Source organism: Crocodylus siamensis, chromosome 4 (genome assembly GCF_052110815.1).
Source record: "Crocodylus siamensis isolate JL-2025a chromosome 4, ASM5211081v1, whole genome shotgun sequence".
In the NCBI taxonomy this organism is placed as follows: domain Eukaryota; kingdom Metazoa; phylum Chordata; order Crocodylia; family Crocodylidae; genus Crocodylus; species Crocodylus siamensis.
In genome coordinates, this window is record NC_143398.1 from 11,288,240 (window position 1) to 11,310,035 (window position 21,796).

At 41.5% G+C, this 21,796-nt stretch overlaps 1 protein-coding gene across 12 annotated transcripts in view; it reads left to right on the forward strand.

The window, feature by feature from the left end:
• CELF2 (CUGBP Elav-like family member 2) overlaps nt 1–21,796 on the forward strand; it is a 618,606-nt gene that overhangs the window by 286,142 nt on the left and 310,668 nt on the right. For 3 of the 12 annotated variants that reach the window (XM_090041745.1, XM_090041746.1, XM_090041748.1), the window contains exon 1: nt 11,005–11,173. The exons of 3 other annotated variants lie outside the window; for them this stretch is intronic. In XM_090041745.1, coding sequence (XP_089897871.1) covers nt 11,067–11,173 — 107 coding nt within the window. In that variant the 5' untranslated portion in view covers nt 11,005–11,066. Of the gene's footprint in view, nt 1–11,003; nt 11,174–21,796 lie in introns of those variants that run through there. 6 more of the 12 variants (XM_090041751.1, XM_090041752.1, XM_090041744.1 and 3 more) reach the window with 5 other exon arrangements.

Genomic DNA, 21,796 nt, shown 5'->3' on the forward strand with positions numbered 1-21,796 from the left:
CTCTGCTTAAAAAAAATTCCCCAAATCCAAAAAATGTTGGATTAAATAAAAGGGACCCAAAATGCACAAGGGACAGCTGCACCTCTGTGTCCCAGATTATTGTTGCTTTGAACCCTACATAGTCACTCAAAGGCTAAGTACAGACAGTCAAAAAGCCCAGGGCTGAATCGATTCAGTTTTTGCAAGTCAGTCTAAATTGCAGAGATTAAACTGAGAAGTAACTGGGCAGGCATTTAAAATGAAGCACCACTAATACATAGATATATATTGTATTGTATAAATATATTTATAGTTATAGAATATATATTTATAAATATATATTTGTGGTGTTTCATTTTAATTACAGAAAAAAATGTGGATTTGGGGTTACTCTTTTAAATCTGAAAATTGAGAAAACCAGGATCCCTGATGATTGCTTCTGGGGAAATTAAGTAAATGAATCTTGTCCCTTATGCTGCCTCTGCACTGTAGTTTTGCCACTTGTACATCCATGTGTGTAAAATGCACCCAAATAACACAATCATCTATCACTTCTGAAGCAGCTTGTTGTTAATATTTTTAGCTGGGTATCTTTCTGGATTGCAAACACTTAGGGGGCGGCTTTGGGCAAAGGTCATTTTGGCACAGAAGAGGAGCTTTTTATCTCAGGTTGTGACTGACGTAAGACAAAAGTGCAAAAACTCCCTTTCTTCTTGAGCACAAAGGGTGTATTTATTGTTTGTTCAGGGCAAAGCAAAAGGCCCAGCCAAGTCCAACTGGAGATCTTTAATGAATGTGGCAGTCTCCAAGCTGTCTCTCCCACAGAGTAATCCTAATGACAGAATCATCGCACATAATTTAACAGACTGTACCACAGGAATCTCTGCTCTGGAGAGACCATGGAGAGGGATACTCTGTTATTACTCCACAAAGCCGGCCACCATAGAGAAGCAGAGCTCATGTGGTGGACATCTGCGCTTTGACAAGGTTCCTTCTTTCCAGGAATTTGGGCTTGGATTGAAATGGAGAATGACATCAAAAGAGAACAGCCATCAGCTCGTGATGGAGAAATATTGAGGTATGAAGCTCAAGGGAAAGCCTTTTCTTAGTCAGCAGCTCATTTAGAGTCACACTCTGTGAGCAATTGTTATGTTTGCTTGGTTTTTAATTGAGTTGCTGCCATTTTGTGCGAGGTGTTGAGAGTCCAAAATTGTTTTAAATAGTTACCAGATTAGGAATTCGTCAGAGCGATGGCATTTGAGGGTTGTGGATTCCTATAAGCGAGCTGGGATTTACCTTGCATCAACTCAGGACGGGGTGGTTATCAATGGGGTTGCTGCCAGTTCAGCCCACTTGGTCCATCATTTTGAATGACAAGTGTGGATGTGGATGAGCACAGATTAATAGCAGAATGCTGTCTGAATGAGGTGAGCATTTCAGGGGGCTTATTCTCAGCTCTGCCACAGATAGCATGTGTAACTTTGGACACTTGAGTTTCCTCTACTGTGCCGCGTTATCTGACGGAGATAATTATATTTATCGCAGGGCGGGGGACAGAGGTGTTGCGAGGCATAATTACTTATTTTTTGCAACATGCTTTGAGAATTCAGTCGAAGTGCAGGGGGGGAAAAGAAGTAGGAGTTCTTTGGACTTTTTGGTGGGTAGGGTTTGGGTTTTTTTGCTACTACAAGTCAAAATTTACCTCCACCACTTAATACAAATGCAAAAATGCATTTGTGCTTTAAATGTCAGACACTCCAGAGACTCCTGTACTCTTGGTATTCCTCCACAGTTGTGTCTAATACCAAGTCAGTCGTCAAACAGAACCTCGGTGATCCATGAGTGTCGGGACTGATAGCTGGGATTCAAACTGACAATGCCAGCATAACATTTATATAATGGACCCTGAAACCCTCTAATAATAAAATCATTGTTCATTCTCTCATTTGGTTGCCAAGAACATGGCAAAGTCTAAAATAGCAATCCCTGTTGGCCGTGTACTCCCTACTCCCTTTATCAAGTCAGATGTCCAAAATCAAGTGCCTGTGTAGTCTGCTGACAAATGCAAAGGGATTAAGAGGAATGATGGCTTTAACAAGGCTGGCTCAGGGTTTTGTAAAATGCATCTTGGAACCTGGGCTCCAAATAATCGATGAAATTCACCCCATGCGGTGGAAGAGAGGCAACTTCTGGATCAGAAGCCAATGATGTGGTTTTGGGGGGGTTGTCCGGCCTTCAATAAGACAATACAAGCCTATTTGACTCCAAGGAGGTTGTAAAACCAACAGTGATTTTGGTGAAACTAGTGAGCAAATAGCAGTATGTGTTTTACCACTAGGAAAAAAAGAAACAACCGATTTCTGGTCTGCATGAGAACCACTCAGGCCAATTAGCATGAAATTTAATTTGCATTAATCAGCACAAGGTCAGCAAGAAATTAACTTGAGGTGTGGATTTTACATATAACAGTGTGTGGGGGAAGAGCAGGAAAGCTGTTTCTTCCAAGGTGCTGAGAAGCAGGCTGAAGAGTTAAGGATACTCAGTAAGATACTCAGTAAATTGCAAGATCAGGCTCCAAAAGGAGGTAAAGTCAATTGGGCAGAGCTTGGAAATGTTTAAAAACAACAGATCGACTTCTTCAGGCTTCTTCTTTGATGTTATGAGGTATTTTAATAGAATCCTTGTCATTTCCTTGCTAAGACCTGAGACCAGGGCAGTGTTTTCCCAACAACAAATGGTGATATTGCTAACACCTGAGGGCTTTTTCATCCAGCTGAACATGCATGCTATCTCCAGCAATGTGGAGGCCCCAGAAGGCCGTGTATGATGTCTATGCACTGCGCCAAGTGATTCAGGACGTAGGTGAACGGTTAGAAAGCACAGTGCTCTCTCTAGCTCCTCAGTAATATCTGGCGGACGTCTAATGAGGGTGAGGGGTTGGGGGGGGGGTCATGTAAATGACTCGTTTCTACTTACATGTGCTCCTTTTTTGGATCCAGTTTTCTCCTTCGACACAGGCTCATGGAAATGTCTCTGAAGCAATGCACCTTTTAAATGATGAATGATATCTAAGCACATGGCCATTATGGAAAATGGGAAGAAGAGACGTATTCTGCAGGTCAGGGGTATGGGCCACGTTGGTGTTGGGGGATGCGTTTCTTCATGTCTTCATGTCTACCATGGTCTTCAGAGCGGTTGGCCATAGGGAAGTGCTTCAGCCTCCACAGTCATTTTCTGTGGTGTCTTTGCTATGAAGTAACCTGTCCTTTTCCTCAAGACACTTGGGAGTGAGCAAAGCAGCCTTTATGTCATAGGAATAGGCCATGTCATCATTGTCATCATTACTATCCCTAAGTATGTAGGAAGAGGGAGAGCCTTGAGCGCTGTATTACAGGGCCAAGTTCCAGACAGAATAATGTTGAAGCCTTTGTGGCTGCTGAGCTTGCTGTGCCTAACAACATCACCACGTGGCTCTGCAGCTCTGGACGATAGCTAATGTTTTGAGACGGGTGTACATAGACATAGCCTTTGAGTCTTATGCTGTAATTGTCATTTTGGTCTATTTTTAAGTGGGGGGGGTGTTAATTCTATCAGCTAATAATTGCACTTTTGAACTTGAGCTCCTTCTTGTACAACACCTGCACCCTGATATTTGAAAGAACAATTACTCCTATATACCTGAATTTGGCCAGGATATTCAAAAATCACTGGCACTTCTATTTTACAGCATCCAATTCAAGACCCCTTAAAGGAGTGTGATTTTTTCAAAACATTCAGGGCATCTAGTCTCTGAAATTCAGGCCCCTTTCAAGTGCATTTAAACTCACTTAGCTGTTCTTGAACATCATGGGAAAAACTTATCAAGTATATGACAGGAGGAGAAAGGTAAAAGGAAAATGTATTGCACAGTAAATCTACTCGAAAATTTATATGCCAGGCACTTTTTACTTAATCAATTCTAACAGTTTTTTTTAAGCATCCTGAGGATATAAAACATTAGGTACAGCATTTAAAGAATTACAGAAGTGAATAGATTTTTATAGCATTCAGTGGCAATGGAATTAATTAGTCAAGGATGAAAGCTACTGAAACAAGTGTTTATAGTAACTTGATTATGAAATTATATAATTTATCATGTAGTTCTTAATCAGTTTTTTGGGTAACGATAACTGCAGCAATTGATCCATTTCCTTTTATTTCTCTCTTTCAGTGTGTGTATAAAATACAATATATGTTGTCAAATGTTTTCATCTTCCTCCTTCAAATGTCTTAAATCGTGGAATTATAGCAATGGATGAATCAGGCTTCCAGAGCTAGTTAACCAGATTTTGTTTTCAAGTCAGTTAAAGTTTACTTTTGTTTTGCTTCTCTGTAGGACTTTGTGCCAGATAGCCTTGTGTGCTAAGGCAGATGGAGGAATGTGATGATCCAATAGGTCTTTGCCTCATGGGGCACCATGCTCCTGAAGGTTCCCGTCTCTTCGATGAAATGTAGAACTGAGGTCCGCCGATCATGTGCAACTGTTAAAAGTTCCCAGAACACTTCTTGCAAGAATGGAAGTGTTAACTCTGGTATCTTGGCCAAATCTCTAACATGGGTAATTAAGTTTCCCTGGCAGTTTCATCTGGACACTTCCTGTCCAGAATGCTTTGTGTGAAAAATCCACATTCATCTCTAATGTTGCCTACATTTGACTGTTGTGTGAATGATCCCTGTGCACATAGTGCGTTGAAATCATTCTAAGTTACAGGCACACAGAAAAATACATATATATTTTGTTCTAAACAGATAAGCAGCCATGACCATCTCATATTGCCTATTTGCATACCCTTACCTCTGAATAGATACATGGATGCAGTAGACTGATCATGGGACGTTACATGGTCTTTAGGGTATCGCAGTTTCAGAGCCACAAGGGATGACATGGAAGTTTAAAAAGAAAGAACTGTTTCCTATGCATTATGATCTCTTCATAACGCAGGTGGTCTAGATTTCTATTTTAAGGTACAGACTGTAAATGGCCATTCCCATCCTTTTCAGATCTAGGTCTCTCTTACCCCCTCCCCGCTCTCTTTCTGCTACTTAAATCAGTTTTTTTCTACTTTTCTTGGCTGCTGGCTAGATAATCTTAAGACACGGCAGACCCTTCCAAATAAATTATTTACTTTGCAGGGTTGGCATGTCTGCAATCACAACCTGACCAATTATTATGTGCTTTGAGTCAAGAATTTCCTTTAAAACATGCTGGTTTCTTTGTTTGAACCGTTGGTGGTGCATCGACCTCAACTTCTCCTTTCCTGGTGTAAAAGGAGCCCTGAAGAACATGCTAGAAGAAAAGAGGTTTTCAGTTTCTTCTAATGCCTCTGTCTTCCAACTGCTTAGATGCGATGAGTCGCCTCTCTCCATTACTGCCCATCTCTTCTCGCAGAAAGAGAAGGCTGCTGTGAGACAGTGACATAAGCTGTGGTAGGAAACCTAAATCTTTACTCCTTAGAATTTACAGTTCTTTCCATAGTACTTTACTAGTACTATTTAATCTTTGCAACATCACATGTGAGGTTCATAGATGCAGCATAAGGCTAGACAAGACCTCTGGAATCATCCAGTCTAACCTACATTTTGTACTATTATTATCCTCATTTTTCGGATAGCAAAACTAGACAAAGATGCTAAAAGTATTGCCAAAGGAGACCAGAAATTATTGGCAAGTCTTGAATTGAAATATTCGAGTCCCCTTTTTTCTGCTTATCCTTTATGATTATGGTTTGCTTCTTTTTTTATTACAAAGGTTCAAGTACTTATGACGTGACGAATGCTAGAACTGCACACGTTCAGGATATGCCATACAGGTGTTGTTACATTTACTATCTCTGCTGAAAATAATGGGGAAATATGAACTAGATTTCCTTGTTGGGCATTTCTTTACTACTGTAATGCAAGTAAACAGAACCGGGGAAGGGACCAGAGGGATAGAGGTCATACCACAGGCTAGTGGTGCAGCCAGGAAGAAGATCATGATATCATGGTTTCCAGCCCATTATCGTATCCTTTGGACCATATTGACCCAAAGCAAAACATTATGGTCATGTCCAAATGAGCATCTGCAGCACCACATATTGCATGTGCAGTTGTCCTCTGTGCTGCTACCTTGTAGCACGGAGGGGTTTTTTGACCCCTGGACATCCAGGGGTCAAAAAGCCAGCCAAAAACAAGTGGAGTGGCATAAGCAGCAGCAGCATTCATGGCCCAAAGCCAGAGCCTGGCTGGCCAGAGCCACACTCTGCTGCTGGCCAGGCTCCACATGGCAGGAGCAATGCCGTGCAGCCCCAGGAGGCCCCCAGGACTGCTGGGGCCAGGCTCCCCTACCACACCCAGGGTAAATTGCTGCACGACAGAGAACACATGGCACAGGCATTCGCTGTGGAAAACTAGTGCCAGTACCAGGTGCACTGCTGCTAGTTATCCCCTGAGAACCAAACATCCATGCATGTCTGGACACAGCCTATGTTTCCAGTTCCAGTAAAGTAACTCAAAAAAACCCATTGGCTTCAATGCTAGCAGGAACTGATCCTTGTGCTGTGCAATTTATCGACATAAAACTTCATGGTGTATGAATGGCTCCCCTCAGTGGGAGACTCTGAAGGAAGCAGCTAAGTGTTCTTGGTTACTCAGAACCTGAGTAATCTATCTGTTTCTCCAGAGAGATGGTGCAAGGGACAGCTACATCTCTGTCCCAGATTATTGTTGCTTTGAACCCTGCATAGTCACTCAAAGGCTAAGTATAGACTGTCCAAAAGCCTGAGGCTGAATCAGTTCAGTCTTTGTAGGTTAGTCTAAATTGCAGCCATTAAACTGAGAAACAACTGAATAGACATTCACTTTTGATTCAGGAAATGCAGCCACATACCTGCAGTGGCTCAGGCCAGAAGCCAGGGGGCGCTAGAGCACACCTCTAGCTGTAGCCCGCATGGGTTGTGTGTGCTACCTCTTCTTGATGCCCCCTGAGGTCTCTAGGATTTGCAGTCCAGATTCACAGCAGCAGAACTCTGAAGCGTTGCTCATCACTTCCTTTTCCTGCTTCCAGGTGCCTCTGGGATTTGTAGCCCACAGTCGCAGCCACCAGTACATTTTAGCAAGACCGCTCTATGCCCAGGGGAAGAGAAGTTTAACTCCCTCCCACCCCCGGCCCTAGCCCCCAGCTGGGTTTTGTTGGGGTGTGGGGCAGTCCCTGCCTCCCCCAAAACTGCCCTCTGCTGGAACAGACAGCACAGCCCAGGCCAGGGCTGGAAATCATGCTGGGATGCTGGGATTTAACTTGAACTAGGAAGGGGTCTGGGGCAGAAGTTTCATAAACTGGTTTGAACCAAATCAGTTAAGCTTGATACTATATTCTACCAGGTTTATCTTGGTTTATGTGCACTGAGCGTCTGTTCTGTTACAGGTTTAAATGAGTTTCTGATGACTTAAATTGGTTTATGTGTAACTTCTGTCCCTAGTCAAAATGTTTCTGGATAAAATAGGAGTTGTTCTTGCTCATGTTGAGTTCCTTGGGCTCAGGGGTAAGTGATCATATTAGATGGTGACAGTGACTGCCCTGGTCACTGTCCTCATGCAACATATGAACGTTGTCTGGTTCCCATTACTATAGTGCATGAGCACCTCTCGGACTTCAAAGCATTGCCCTCCCATCGTGCCATCAAATAGAGGTGCTCTTCTCCTGGAGCTGAGACAGAGAGAATGACTCGCACAGGAAGTTTGTAGTATATCAGGGAAGTGAATTCAAGGATCCAGAATCCTAGGCCTGATGTGTTAACTACTTGTCCCCTTTTCTCTCTCTGTAATTAAATGCAGATTGTTGCCCTCCCTATTCTATTGTGCATGTAGAAGGGCACGAGCCCAATATGTTGTTGATGTTTTGACAATTTATTTTAGCAATCAGAATGGTTAAAGATAATCCAAGGGGAAATTAGGGAATATAGGGCAGATCCTCAGATGGTATAAATTGTCATTGCTTCATTGACTTTATACTGGTCGCCACAAATGTCTTTGCAGGTAATTAACATTGCCACGGCCCTAGGTATATTTGCAGCACAGCATAATTAGGATGGAGAATACTTAGAGAATGCTTAGGAGGACTGTGGTTACGTTGAATTCTAGCCAAAGGAGTTGTAAATCTTTTAATGGCTGCCCTCATATATAATTGTGTATAATGATCTACAGTATGTATGTAGAACTTACAAATCTGTGATTGATTTTTAGTGTGAAGTGTTGAATTTACTTTTAAGCTCTCCAGCTGGACTTCCATCCTGAAGGAAACCAGATAGCCCCGTGCATCTGTTTTAATCTTCCCCTAAGTCATATTATTTTAAAAGCACTCCTGTTTAGTACATGCTACAATTGAAAAGTAATAGTCATCACATATTCCCGCTCATCCTCGGCAGCTGTGATCCCACTGCAGATGTTGTTCTATCGGATATTTCATTTTGTTTGGTAGAAAAAACAAGGTTGGGTGTTTTTGGTCTGTTTAATGTTAACACTTAGTGTGGGCTCTTTGCTTTGCCTGGTTTACACTGCCCATACAGATGAATGCTGCCATATCCTTAGGCTTCATTTCCCACCATTGCTACCTTCCCTTCCAGTTAAGAGAAGACTGGACCAAGGATTTGTGGTCTGACTTCAGTGAGTTACCCACCACAGCCTGCTGTTATTCCATAACCAAAAGGTTTCTATACATGCCTTTTTACTCAGTCCTGAAAGGAAACCAATGTACTTTGAATCAGCAGTGACCAAGGATAATGAATCTCCCCCTACTCCTGGACAGTTGGAGCTCTTGATCAGCTAGCGCTTGGCAGTCCCCAAGTAAACTGCATTTTCAACACACCCAGAGTTTGCACTCTTCCAGATGCCAAACTCTTGAGTGTGAGCCTGGTTGGATCAGTGGCAAAAATAATCTGGAAATAGCAGTGGCACGTCAGTGCATAATCCAGAACTGTCATCTTGCGGGAAGAAGGGAGAATCTAGAGTGTCAGTCATCAAGCCAGAAATGGTGGTGAGGGATGTAATATTTGAAGCTGGAGGTACAGGATTTTCTTTCCCACAACTGGGAGCAACTTCAGTGCCTTCTGATGCACTGCATTTCAACACAGACTTCTTAGCAGCTCTACTTCCACCGTGTAAACTTGTTCATTTCTATTGCGACAGTATGCAAAAGCTTCAGGCCAGCTTCAGAAAGGCAGTAAACCGGTACCACGAGGCACACTGTGCAGGCATAACACAAGACGTCCCCTGCCAGAAAGAGCTTACTTTCCTAGCGCAAACCTAAGGACACATGTTTGCACACCTCCCTGTTGTATTATGTTCTGTGTTAGTTCCTGGCGAGAACGCCCCCTCGCGTACGACTTCTCCCCAGATACCTTCCTCTTTTGTCTGCTGCCCAACAAAGATGTACACCTTGCTGGGGTCATTTGACCCCAGTACTCTTTCCTGCCATGGCACGGGGTCGGACTAGATGATCTACTCAGGTCCCTTCCGACCCTAGAAACTATGAAACTATGAAAGAAAACGCATCAAATACTGTATTGCAGCGGTTCTCAAACTGTGGCCCGCGGACCACCCCTGGTCCACGAGCTCCATTCAGGGGGTCCACAAAAACGGTTGAAAATATCTGTACTATAAGGTAAGACTACTGATATTAAAATATGAGTTGTGCGCTTTGATTTCTAGAACAAAGAAAAAAGTTTATGAAGTGGTCTACTGAGACCCTTGGCAATTTTCACGCGGTCCATGGGGGAAAAAAAGTTTGAGAACCACTGCTGTAGAAGTCTCCAACTCTTGGATAACGTTCTGCTGCAAGCGGTGACGCTGAAAGGATCAATTCATAGGTTCTAGTAAAGAGCCTCTGCCAACAACCAAATCCAAACACGCCCAGATCTTAGGAATCCTGATTTTGAGACACGAGTATGTCCTTAGCTTTGCGTGTCAGGTTTGCTTCTTATTTAACCTGAGGCCTCAGTTTAAAATCTTGGAGCAAACAGCCAGCACTTTAAAGATGCACTTACACTGTCAGGTGTATAAATAAGCTTCAGGGTAGATGAGCATCAAGATCTTGGTATTAGGTTTTTTACTGAGCCAAAAAAATGTATTTTACATGGGACTTAAAAAATTAGATTGAGTGCTGTGACTATAGAGATGTACCCAGTAATACCAGAAATGAAAGCCAGTCATGAATGTAGATGGCATTTTGACTGGTGACCAAAGATCAAATCCTTTCCCCTTTGAACGTAACGGCAAAGCTCCATCGGCATCAGTGAGAACAGCTTTGGTCCTAATTGTATGGCAGATCTGACTTTTGTCATTTCTTTCATGGATAGCAAGTGAATAAGTAGATCAAAATGCAGCCCCTATTGTCTGTGCAGAGATGTCTGCAAAAGCCACATGTCCATAAAGTCACGGGTTAAGGCAAACTGGGTCACTCGCTGACGCTTGGTAGAGAGGGTGTACTTGCAAGGGGTTAAAACTGAAAACTCTTTAAAAAGGTCCCTAAGCCTTCGAATTAAAACTCCTCGATTTTCTCTGATCTGGGCTGGTGGGTCCCATAAAGCCATTCAGCCTTGAACAAGGAAGGAATGAATGGGGGGAGGGGGGGAGAGAGAGATCCTACTGTGAATCCAAAGCCCTAGAAAGAGAGCCTACCCCAGTTCCCTTCAAGTGCACAAGCCCTTCGACCGCAGCATCTGTGCACTCCACTGTTCGCAGATAATTCACCAGGCAAACAAAACAGAAATGTCATTTTTTTCTTCCTTCCAAACAGAACAGGAAACTCATTAACAGATTTCTTTTTTCTTTCTTTTTTTTTTCTTTTTGAAGGTGGGGGGGGGGGGGTATTAACACCAGCTAGGCAAGAGTGAACGCAAACAAGACCCCTATAGGCAGCACAGTGCATTAATGTAAAATATGCCCAGACAACATAACTTGTCAGAGAGGATTATTTCTGCTTAGTGAATCTGCAGGGGCCCCTTTGCTCCACCACTCAGCGTCTGACTAGAGAGAGAAAGAGTAGCCATTAGTGAGTAGCTACTGTGGCATTGATGTTTGAGCGCACTTCTGAACTGGCTTTTGTTGAGAATATCAGTGCAGAAAGCATGCGCTGTCCCAAATCTGCTGTTACTATGAGAAATGAGGAGCTGCTTTTAAGGTACGTTGTTGTCTCCTTTGTTTTATCGGGTGCTGTCTAGTTGCTTAGGCCCGCTGCAACTATAATCGTGCTGTGTGTTAAGTAGTTTCCCTATTTAAAGAAAAAGACCGAGCAGCATTTCCAGTAGTTAGAATCGTACGTAACATGCATGATGCCAAATGTACTGAGAGAGTGGGCAACAAAAATGGGGAAAGAAATCTGAAAGCTGGTGTTTCTTTTCTCAGCTCCTTTGCAATATTTCTGCCTGCTTCATTCTTATGCGTTGGGCATGGAATAAGCATGGAAAAAGGGCTAAGGGAGACTCCATATTAGAGCTAGTGCCCTAAATACTACTTTAATTTTCACTTAACCTATGTAAACAGTCATTAGTGTTCTTCCTAGTCTTGATCTCTTGAAGATGTTCAAAAAATGTACATATGCATGCATGCATTGGGGGGGGATGCGTGTGTGTGTGTGTGTGTGTGTGTGTGTGTATATATATTCTTTACGTTCCACCGCGTAGCAGTGAGCAAACAGCGGCTACTCTTTTCAGAGCAAGAGAGAGAGACACATACACACATACACGCGCGCGCGTACACGCACACACACACAATTATGCTAGAATTGGCACCCTGCTTTGAAAAATGTAGTCTTTTGTTTATTTGCTAGCAGACATTGTAGCGTTGAATACATCTTTTGGTCTGACAATGGGACAGCCGAACAATGGTGCTGTCAAACTAGCTTAATGTATGTCTGCTGCTGGGTTTTTTTTTTCTTTTTCAGCCCCGTTTTTATTTCCTCTAATCTTGTTTGTATAGACTGTAGAGTATGAAGTGTTTCAGTGTTGGTTGTTTATGAGGGGGTTTTTTAATTTGATATCCACTGTTAATAGTGGGGGCTTGCAGCTTATAATTAATGTGTATTGCATTAAGTTGGAGATTTATTACTAAGCTCTTCTTTAACTATAGAAAGAAAACTTACTTATTTTTTGAATGCTTATAATATTGGGGTCAAGGTAACAAACATGAGGTGGCCAGACATACCCTTGCAATATTTTATGCCTGATAATTTCAACTTTGACAGCTGTTTAGTAGATCCTGTTTTTAATTTTGTTTCAGTAATGCAAACAGCTGCAAAAATGATAAAGCAGACCATGATACTCAGGACACTTCCTACATTAGGTAAAGCAAAATAATATACCTGGATAATTCCTGTCCTGAAAGCCAACATTTTGTGTGTGTGTAGCAGTTCTTAAATTATTCACCCCTTTAGAAAGACCTCATTTAAGATCATACTATTGACAGATTTTTTTTTTTTTTATCATTGTTGTTGATTTCGACATAGTCTGGTAAAATTCAGTGTTAGGAAGAGAAAAATTCAGTAACCAAGCTTGCCAGAAGCTTTGAGTTGTTTCCTAGGACAATGGCACGTACCTTAAATAAGAATGATGTGTCATTGATAGTCTGGAGTTTCTGCAACTCTTTGAATCTTTCAACACTTTACAGAATAAAGAAATATAGCAGTATCTTGTGGCTATAATAAAGATAATCACCTAGTTGATTTTACTAAAAGAAAAGGACATTACTTAGTGTTTCACTTTTTTATTTGGGGGGAAAAAAGCCTTGCAGGATTTGTTTTTAGTTACTGTATTCTGCTACATTCATTTTTATTTTTTTTTAAGTGTACTGTTTAAAGGAGAAGATACGATTTCTTTATAAAATAGAAGTTAGAGATATGTAGCTGCAAGAGAGGGCTCCAGACAGCACACAGTCAACAGAATTGTTTTACTGGAACAATTCAGGGTGCCCCATTTGCCCTTAACTAGAGATAATACAAGATGAACAGAGCACAGGGTGGGTTCATACCAATAAAAAGCACTCATCTGAAAATTTAAAAATAGAGACTATGAAATATTAAATTGTTCCAGTGTGATGCACGTTGCCTGCAGACAGTATAAAAGTCTGGTGTTTAATATGATGAGAACATGCTACGATCCTTTCTTCTACATCTTAGAGGAACTTTTTTTTCTTGTAGACAGGTGCTAACTAGTTCTCACGCAGCTGCTACTTGCCATATAGCTCTCCTATACCATATAGCTTGGGGTGAGCTCTGTTTTATCGGGTTACCCTGCTTTACACACTGTATTCTAGCAGCTGCTTTTATCATGGTCCCTTCTGATGATCTGGCAAGGAAGAGTGTGAGTAGCTTAGTCCACTTGCATGGAAATAGTCCTTTAACAATCACATACAGCAGGGTGCTCACGACGTGAGAGGAGAGCCGTTCTTGTAGCAGGTGTAGCTATCACCTGTACAGCGTATTTTCCCTTCCTCACCTGATGGATGGCTCTGTGTTGCCAACCTGTTTCTGAACCCACAAATTTGAACCAAGCTGCCAGCAGTGCAGTGCCTGGCCTATTTTTGTGATGCTAAAGATGAAATGCAAGGAAAATGAGAAGTGGTGTTTCATTCAGGTCCAGCGCTGTGTGCACATGTTAAAACTGACGGTGAAACTTGCATTGCAAAATGTTTTTCTTTAATGGGTACTGAATGGTTTAGGGCTCTTCCAGTTTTGTTTTGTTTTTTAACGTCTTGGACTGTTAAAGCATTTCTCAGAGCCATGTCATTTTTAAGCAGTGAGGTTTAATCTGGTATTTGGGATCAGAAGAATGTGCAAGTTGGGTCTCCTGCAATATTATTTTAGATGGCCTTAGCTTTCTTTCCCTAATGTGAACAGGTGAGATTCAAAGAGCAGTGTGGTGCTGAGAAGTTGGTAAACTTGTCAACATCTGTTTCCATAACAGTGATAAGAGAGCTAATTCAGAAACTGCAGTGAAGAGTTATTTGTTCCTGCAATGACCAGGTGCAATGCCAAAAAGAATTACCGTTCTTAGCAGAGCTAGACTACTATGGGTGCTGAGATGGAAAATGGCTTTCAATATTGCTGTAGGAAAACTGTGGCTCGAATGTATTTGCTTATTAGTGTGGAGTCTTTGTCTATATTTTCTTCAGATTAATGAACTACAGTCTGTAACATCAATGTGTTAATATTCTCTTTGTTAAATTAGAATAAAATTGAAGTGTTTCTGTTATCAAATTTAAGTATATAAGATTGCAAACTGTACCTTTGGGGCTGAAAAACAAAGGAGAACATTCAATTAATATTCATATCTAGAACTTTTACGGCAAGTGTAGATTGTGCTTGAATACTTAAGGAGTCATTCAGGAGTGAATCAATACTAATTATTGTAATCAGGAGGGTTAATTAGCTGAAGATGCTGCTGATGGAAAGTTCACTGCTTACAGTCTTGAAAACACCTAAGCTGATGAAATCTGAAAGCAAGATACCTAAGAGGACTTTATGCAGAGAGGTTTGGCTTTCCTTTGGCATTTGAGGGGCTGACTCTCTCAAATGAGAAAATATGGCTTGTGTTTTTTGCATTTTATAAATACTGAGGAAATTGCAGGTAACTGAGTCTCCCTTGAAGAGGTTTTCTGCATTAGTTCTGAATCGAATGCAGCACCATTTCAAGTAACCTGCAATGTCTCAGTAGCATTCATTTGTAGATTACCATAAATTAATATGGATAATCCTTTGGGTTTGAAATCTAGCTTCAGCGCCTTTCTTGGGCATCACTATCCTTTACCAGTCTATTTTAATTTTAATTTTTCTTAACTATATAGTTAGGCAACTTAGAAACCTTTTTTTCACATTTGACTACTGTGTCCTCTGAGTTCCCAGTCACTTCTGTGCTGTAGGAAAGTATTCAGCTTTACCTAATGCAAAGGACAGCTTTTGAATTAGCAATTTGTTAGCATTTAAGTTAGGTGAGATGGGATAAAAATGAAAAGAGGAGGAGAGTGATAGCAGTGAAGAGTGGCAGCGTCTCTTAAAGTCGACATCATTGAATTCAAGAAGAATTTAGTTATTTAAAGCTTTTTTCACAAGTGGAGGCTGAGAGGGGTTGGGTTTTTTTTTCTTTTTGTATCTGTTAAGATTGCAGCCCAAATGAATCCCTAGATGTTTATGTGAGCACACTGTCAAAAAAAAAAATAGTAAAGTGGTGTTTTTAGAAGGGTGAAATTCTGTTTCAAAACACATCACTCTTTGCTCTCTAATGTCATTAGAGATTATCACATACAGGTGCTATTTATCTTTGCAACTGCTTTCCTATGACTGTTTTACTGCTTCCAACACATTTACTTGTATGTCAGCCGTATAAAAGGTAACTGAAAATGGCAGCTGTTGAGAAAGCATGTCGCCATGCCTGGAATGACATGCATTATCAGGGCAGCATGAGCTGCTGGCACTACAGCCCATTTCTACTTGACCTGTCGAATGATTGGCTGCCTGGGATAGTGATGAATCACTAGAGTTTATGAAACAGGACTGCTGGCGTTCCCACAGAGGAAGTAAAAACTGGAATTTTCCTCTAACACTATTGTCATGGCAAAACTACAGCTTCGTGCATTCCTTTTGTTGTTTATCCCACAGCTAGAGCAAATGTGTCAATTAAATCCATTTTAATGCTCTCCTTGGCAAGTCCAGCATCATCCCCAAGGTGAACTGAATAGAGTGGACAAGAGTGAAACCCCAGATACAAATACTCTGTAATACTGGAAGAGTTTGTAATTGGGACCAGATTGTAAGGATCACCCATATTTGCATTACTGCTATCCACAGAGAAGGCCAGAATGATATACACATATAGGTGTCTATCGATCTATCTATCTGTTTTCTAGTTTCCTAGCAAATGTCTTCATTTTTGTCTGGTCTGAAGGTCATGCAGCCATTGCAAGGTGGGACATACGATGCATCTTTGCAGTTACGGTATACAGGTAAATGTGGCACTCACAGTTTTGTGCTTACTCATGATATATTCGGTTTCTGTGTAGCGCCTGAAATATTATAACTTAAAACCACACTGCTTGATTATATTCTTGTGGTATTTGATTTACTAGTATTAGATTGACACATTAAGTCACTATCTGCCCTGCGAGAATACAGCCCCGTAAAACACTGCTTGTATTTCAGGTCAGTGCTTTTGTTTTGGGGGGGACAGAGCGGGGTTTCTGTGTGCAATGTTGAGAGTGTGGGATGTAGCACTGGCAAGCAAGTCTGAGCTTTAGTCTACCTACTGTTAAACATTTTGTCGCAAGGCTGCGGATAGATTTATTTTTTTCTTTAATGACTATTTAAATGTAGGACATGTGGGCAAATAAAAACAACTCCTGCAGTCCCATTTGGGAAAAGAAGCTGCATCTGGCTTTGCCATCCCTACCTAAGCTGATCATCACTTGCGCTGGGAAGAAATTTGCACATTATTCACCAGTTGACTTTGTTTTCATGTTCTTCTGAATACTTCGACAATTCTGGCTCTTCGTGACATGATGCCTCCTAAATGTACGCTTCATTATTTGACCCATAGCCTGCGGGCCATCTTCCTAAATTTCAGTAGAGTCCTAGGGATAACTTCTACAAGTCAGGCAGTGGCTGGTCTCTCAAACAGCATGTGTGACCTTCACATGAGTGAGGCATGAATACTGTACTCACTGTGGCATGCTCCCTTGATAGCAGGTTGTCTTTAAGAGCAGCCTTTGAGAATCCTAGGCCATAATCTGCCCATAGTAGGTAAGCAATGGTTGAAAGTGGAGGGAGGGGAGGAGAGGAAAGAGCCCAAAATGAAGGGTGGGTGACTGTAGAAATGTATTACACCTCCCAAAGTAATGGATAAAGCAACCTGAAGGCGTGAGGCTGGTTGCACAGTGAAATATCGGTAGCACATGCTCTGTAAGCTCCTGCCGCCTATTGCAATGCAGAATTAAGTTCTTTCAAAAAGGAAATGATGCGAGTGATCAGAAAATCTGAGGGCTGTTTTGTTGTTTTTTTTTGCTTTCTTACAAACTTCACTTCATCAGTAAAAGTCCCAGGGGTTTTACTTCCTCCGCACCTCTCCCCAAAACTAGGTATTTTCAACCAAACTCTGGTGAAAAAGCTCACTCTAGAATTTGCCTGCATCATTTCAGCCCACAGTTAATTTTAACAAGAGAGTTACATAACCCCTTTAAAAATAACAAAATACTAACAGCCCCTGAACTGCGGCAGGAACATGAGGTGTTCTGCAATGCTGCTCCAATGAATCATGCAAAGAGATTGCTCTGAGCAAACCTGGTGCAGCCCCATCAAATTCAGGGGACCCCAAAACGTGCCAGTTAAAGTTGACCGGAGGATTTCCAGTGCAGTATTTTTAATGAGAAACTGCCAGTTTGACAAAAATGAAATGTTTAATGGGAATGAATCGATGCAGTCAGTTTAGACGATACGTTCCGATACAATCAAAACAGAATATTTCAACTTCATCTAACTGAAAAATTGTTGCAGTTGAGTAAGATCAAACAAAACAGTTCGGAAATACACTGTTGTATGAACACTTCTAAGATTTTTGGAGGCGGGGAATGACGTTACAAAATCTTGGATTTTACCAAGGATCGGGATTTCAATTTTTGTTAACTAGTAATCTCACCAGCAAAAGGTTTTAATATGCAAATGAAATTCAAAGAGGGGGGAAAAAAAGAGTCTAGGTGCTTTATTAGAGAACTAATGGATGGAACATGGGTTTTCTGTAGAAATCTATTGCAGTTTTTTGTAGTCCATGCCTTTCACTGCTGTTGTCTTAGACCTACTGGACTTGTCTGTTAGAAGAAGGGTGTTGAACACCGGCAGATATTAGTACCATATAACCAAGGATCCAAGTACCTGCTAAGCATTTCATAAAGACCAAGGAAATTTTCTAACTCAACGAGCTTCTAACTTGTGTGTGGTGACAGCTTCAACCTTTGGTAGCAACTAATGATATTAAGAGATATAGTAAGGTCATATGGTAACAGGTTGCTTAGAAGTACGTAGTGGCATTTTAAACATTTGAACATTTACATTTTAAAATTCCCCATCCTACGTGCACCGTCTTTTCCTCTTCTCTCGCTGATTCTACCCCACACTTTCACTCTTACTTTCTCCATTCACCCACTGCCCATTTTAGCCCTCACCCTGCACCTACCTATTGATTTAGTCTTTAGCTGGATCCAGTCCTTGCCCACTAGCTACAATCATCCCCAACAAGCCAATCTCCCAGCAGGACCAAATAGCCCAACTTCTGAAAATTGTAGGTGATCATGGAGCTTCTCATGCTTCGTGATGCTGCTAGCAGTTGTGGCTGTTTCTCTTCTCCGAGGGGAAGTACAGGGACTTCTGTTCATGTTGGAGAGAGCTGGCTCCTGTGAGAGACCCAGACAAATGACTCCTCCCCGAGCCAGCTACCAAAGAATTGTTCCATCTCACTTGGGAATAATCTAATACCCAAATCCAACAATGATAAAGTGGTATCATATGTTCCTTTTCTGACATTGTCTGGAAAGGAGGCGTTTTGCTACATGAATAGAGCAGCTGTTGTCTAGTGGAACTGCCCAGTTGGAAGGAGAGTCCAGATTTTCCCCCGGATAGATGGTAGCTGTTAGGTTTGCCGTTGCTGGACTCGTTCCATACCACTTTTGCAGTGGGAAATAAAATGGGTAGACTAGGACTGGATGAATGTTTGACTGAGCTGGGAGTGAAAGAGAAAGGAGCCTTAAAATCGTACACACCAAACGGTACGCAAATACAGACTCTCCATGTCAGGAGAGTGGTGCTCTTCTAGTATGTCTAAATTAATGAAAGGATGTTGGGGCCTGATTCTGATAACCAGGATATCTAAACAGCACTTCTTACTAAGTAAAGTTGCATTAAGCCCCTGGACCCACTATATTGCTTTGGTCATCGACTCTATTCAGCACGGCACATTTGTCAGGCTGGGCCCTCTGTTTGCATGGCTGACAATTGTAAATGTTTGCACGACCAACTTGAGTTGGATGTTTTTGGGAAGCAAAATGTTTTTTAAAGCCCTCCTTAAGACATAGCATGGGCTGTTAATAATGCCTGCCTTTTGCAACAGAAAAGTTGCCTAATTGTTTCAGGAAAGATTGAGGTATTATTCAACACATGGAACAAAGACCTTATACCCACAGACTGATGAAATCACCTTTTCACTGGTATAAAACAGGAAAAGAAGAGTGAGTGGGAAGTTTTACTATAGCAACCGAGTTTACATAATATCATTATGTTTTGAATGAGGGCTCTAGAAATACTTAATTCAAGGTACCTTTTCTCTATACTAATTTTAACTGACATTTATTTCTGCAAATCACTAATTAAGATGCAACAGCCCAGAGATTAAGACAAAAAAACTCACAAGTACCTACAGTTTATCGGCATTTAAAATACATTGGCTAGACCCAATGAAAAATTCCCCCTTTTTAAAGCTGCCGTCATCTGTAAGCACTTTAAAAAAAATAATAAAAAAACTAGAAACACTTACAACATTTTAATTTAAAATATGACGAGGGGAAGATGTGTTAGATAATGGCTTGAAATGAAGAGAAAGCCTCGGAGGCAAAGAAAAATCCTTGAAATGAAATATAGGGTCAGAGGCTGGAAGATTTTTACTCTGCAAGTAGTTCTGGCTCCTGAAGGAAGTCTCATTAAAATGAGCAACTTGCTCAAAGGAGTAACCGTTTTCCAGATGGGGCCCTTTTGATTGTGCCACACGCAGAAATAATTGTCTAGCTTTGGGATGGCCCTGTTAAGCTGCAGAGGTAACATTTTTTTTCCATAATTCTCAGTAATATTATGGAGAAGAGAAGACCCTTTGCTTGCAGTGTTATAGCAAGCAAAGGGTCTCTTATCTTGATGCCTGTTTCTTTCCTTCCCTGTCCCTCCAGAAGTCTGCTCCTCCGTTCACTGGGAGCCAGGTACTCGCAAGTCCCTCTACAAGATGAAAGAATTAATTATCTGCTGCTATGCATACTGCTACTTTCTAGCCTGTGCTGTGTGGCACGGGTATTTCTTTCTGAAATGTAGTGAACATTTCATTTGCATGCTGTGGAGTTGCTGAGGCCCGATGCTTATCTCCTTTACATCAGTGGAAATTTGCAGCCGTTCCACTGAAGTCACTTGAGGCTGCTCCAGGTTTACATCCTTGCAACTGAGATTCGAGGCAGCCTCCTTGTTTCTGTGAGCAGCTTGCTTTGATGCCAGAGATAAGCTGCCAGAGAGCAGCTCTCATTGGCGTAGAAGGGGAATAAAGTAGTATATTTGAACTCTCCTCACACTGCCTTGCAGGCTTTCTATGAAATGAAGTCATTCAGAAACTTTCCCTTGAAGTGCTTCCAAGAGGAGCATTTCCTTTGTTCAATAATGGATGGGAAGTTGATTAAAAGAATGACAATTAGGTAAGGTGTAAAGGGTGGGGGGGACACCATGAGATGTATGCGAGATTTGATTGTCAACAGGAGGGAGAGGGGTCTCTGCTTGATTTCTCACAGCCCGAATCAGAAGCCCAGGCAGTGATGTCAGCAGTGAGCTCATACACGCGAAAGTGGCCTAACACGCAGCTATCGTCTTCCTTCCATTTCCCTTGTGTGTGGGCTCCTATAAAGAGATGTTTTTAAAAGGCCAAGATGCTATAGACTGTATATAGCACTTCACAGACTCAAAGAGCTGTACCAAGAGTGTGACTAATCTGGAAGGCCGAGGTGAATTAGTATTTTCCTGCCTTGTTTTACATATGGAAAAGCTGAAGCAGAATGAGCCGAAGGATGTCTATGACAACAGGAAGTCCACGAACCTTAACCGCCTCCTCTGCAGTCAAGGCGAGTTGGATGGGAGCCTGAATCGGAGGTAGGACTAGGGCCCAAGAATGACTGTGTTCCAGCAGAAACGGCACCAGCCAAAAGCAGCAGCTTAATTTCACGACCAAACCAGTCAATAACGCCAAGCTCCAAAAGACAGAGCTGCATCTATCATTGATTTCGCTCTCTTGGCATGAGTCCAATCTCATTCATTATTTTACCCCAATATTTTTTTTTCACTGTGCATTGGCAACAAGGCGAAGCGTTTTATTTAGTTTAACTCAACCACATTTCTTAATATTTCATGAAAAGTTGTTTTAGTGCACAGGGATTGATCGCAGAAACAGAGTCGGTGTTTGCAACAAGAGGACTGCAGCGTAAATACTATAAACACGAATATTTCTTCTTTTTTTTTTTCCCCCCCACTGACACTCTGAATTGTGCAATGAGTGGATATGCAGGCATCACGTTATTTATGTTGGGGAACCAAACTGTTCAAATGCAGATTTCCATCTCCTCCCCCTCCCTCCATGCACGTCTCTGGATTCACGTGTCCGTATCCTTCATAGAGCTGGCTTCCTTTTGTATTTGACCCTGGTCATGCCTCTAACTTTTAAATGGCAAAAGCAAATGTGCTTTGAAAAGTGTGTTACACTATAGTTGTTAAATAAAGCAATAACCTATGCACTTGTAATGCTTTCTCTATGACCTACTTACATACTACTTCACCCTCCTTATAGTATGATTAAAAGCTGCTTTGAATCCACTATTCCCTCAAGGGATTTGAGGCTAGAATTTAACAAACTGCTGAGAAGGCTTAAGTCAGTAAGAGGGCTTCCCTACAGCTTCTTCCAGCTAATTCACATGTAATTAAAAAGAAAATAAATATTTCAAAAGAACATATGTTTTAATGAAGCATTTTTAC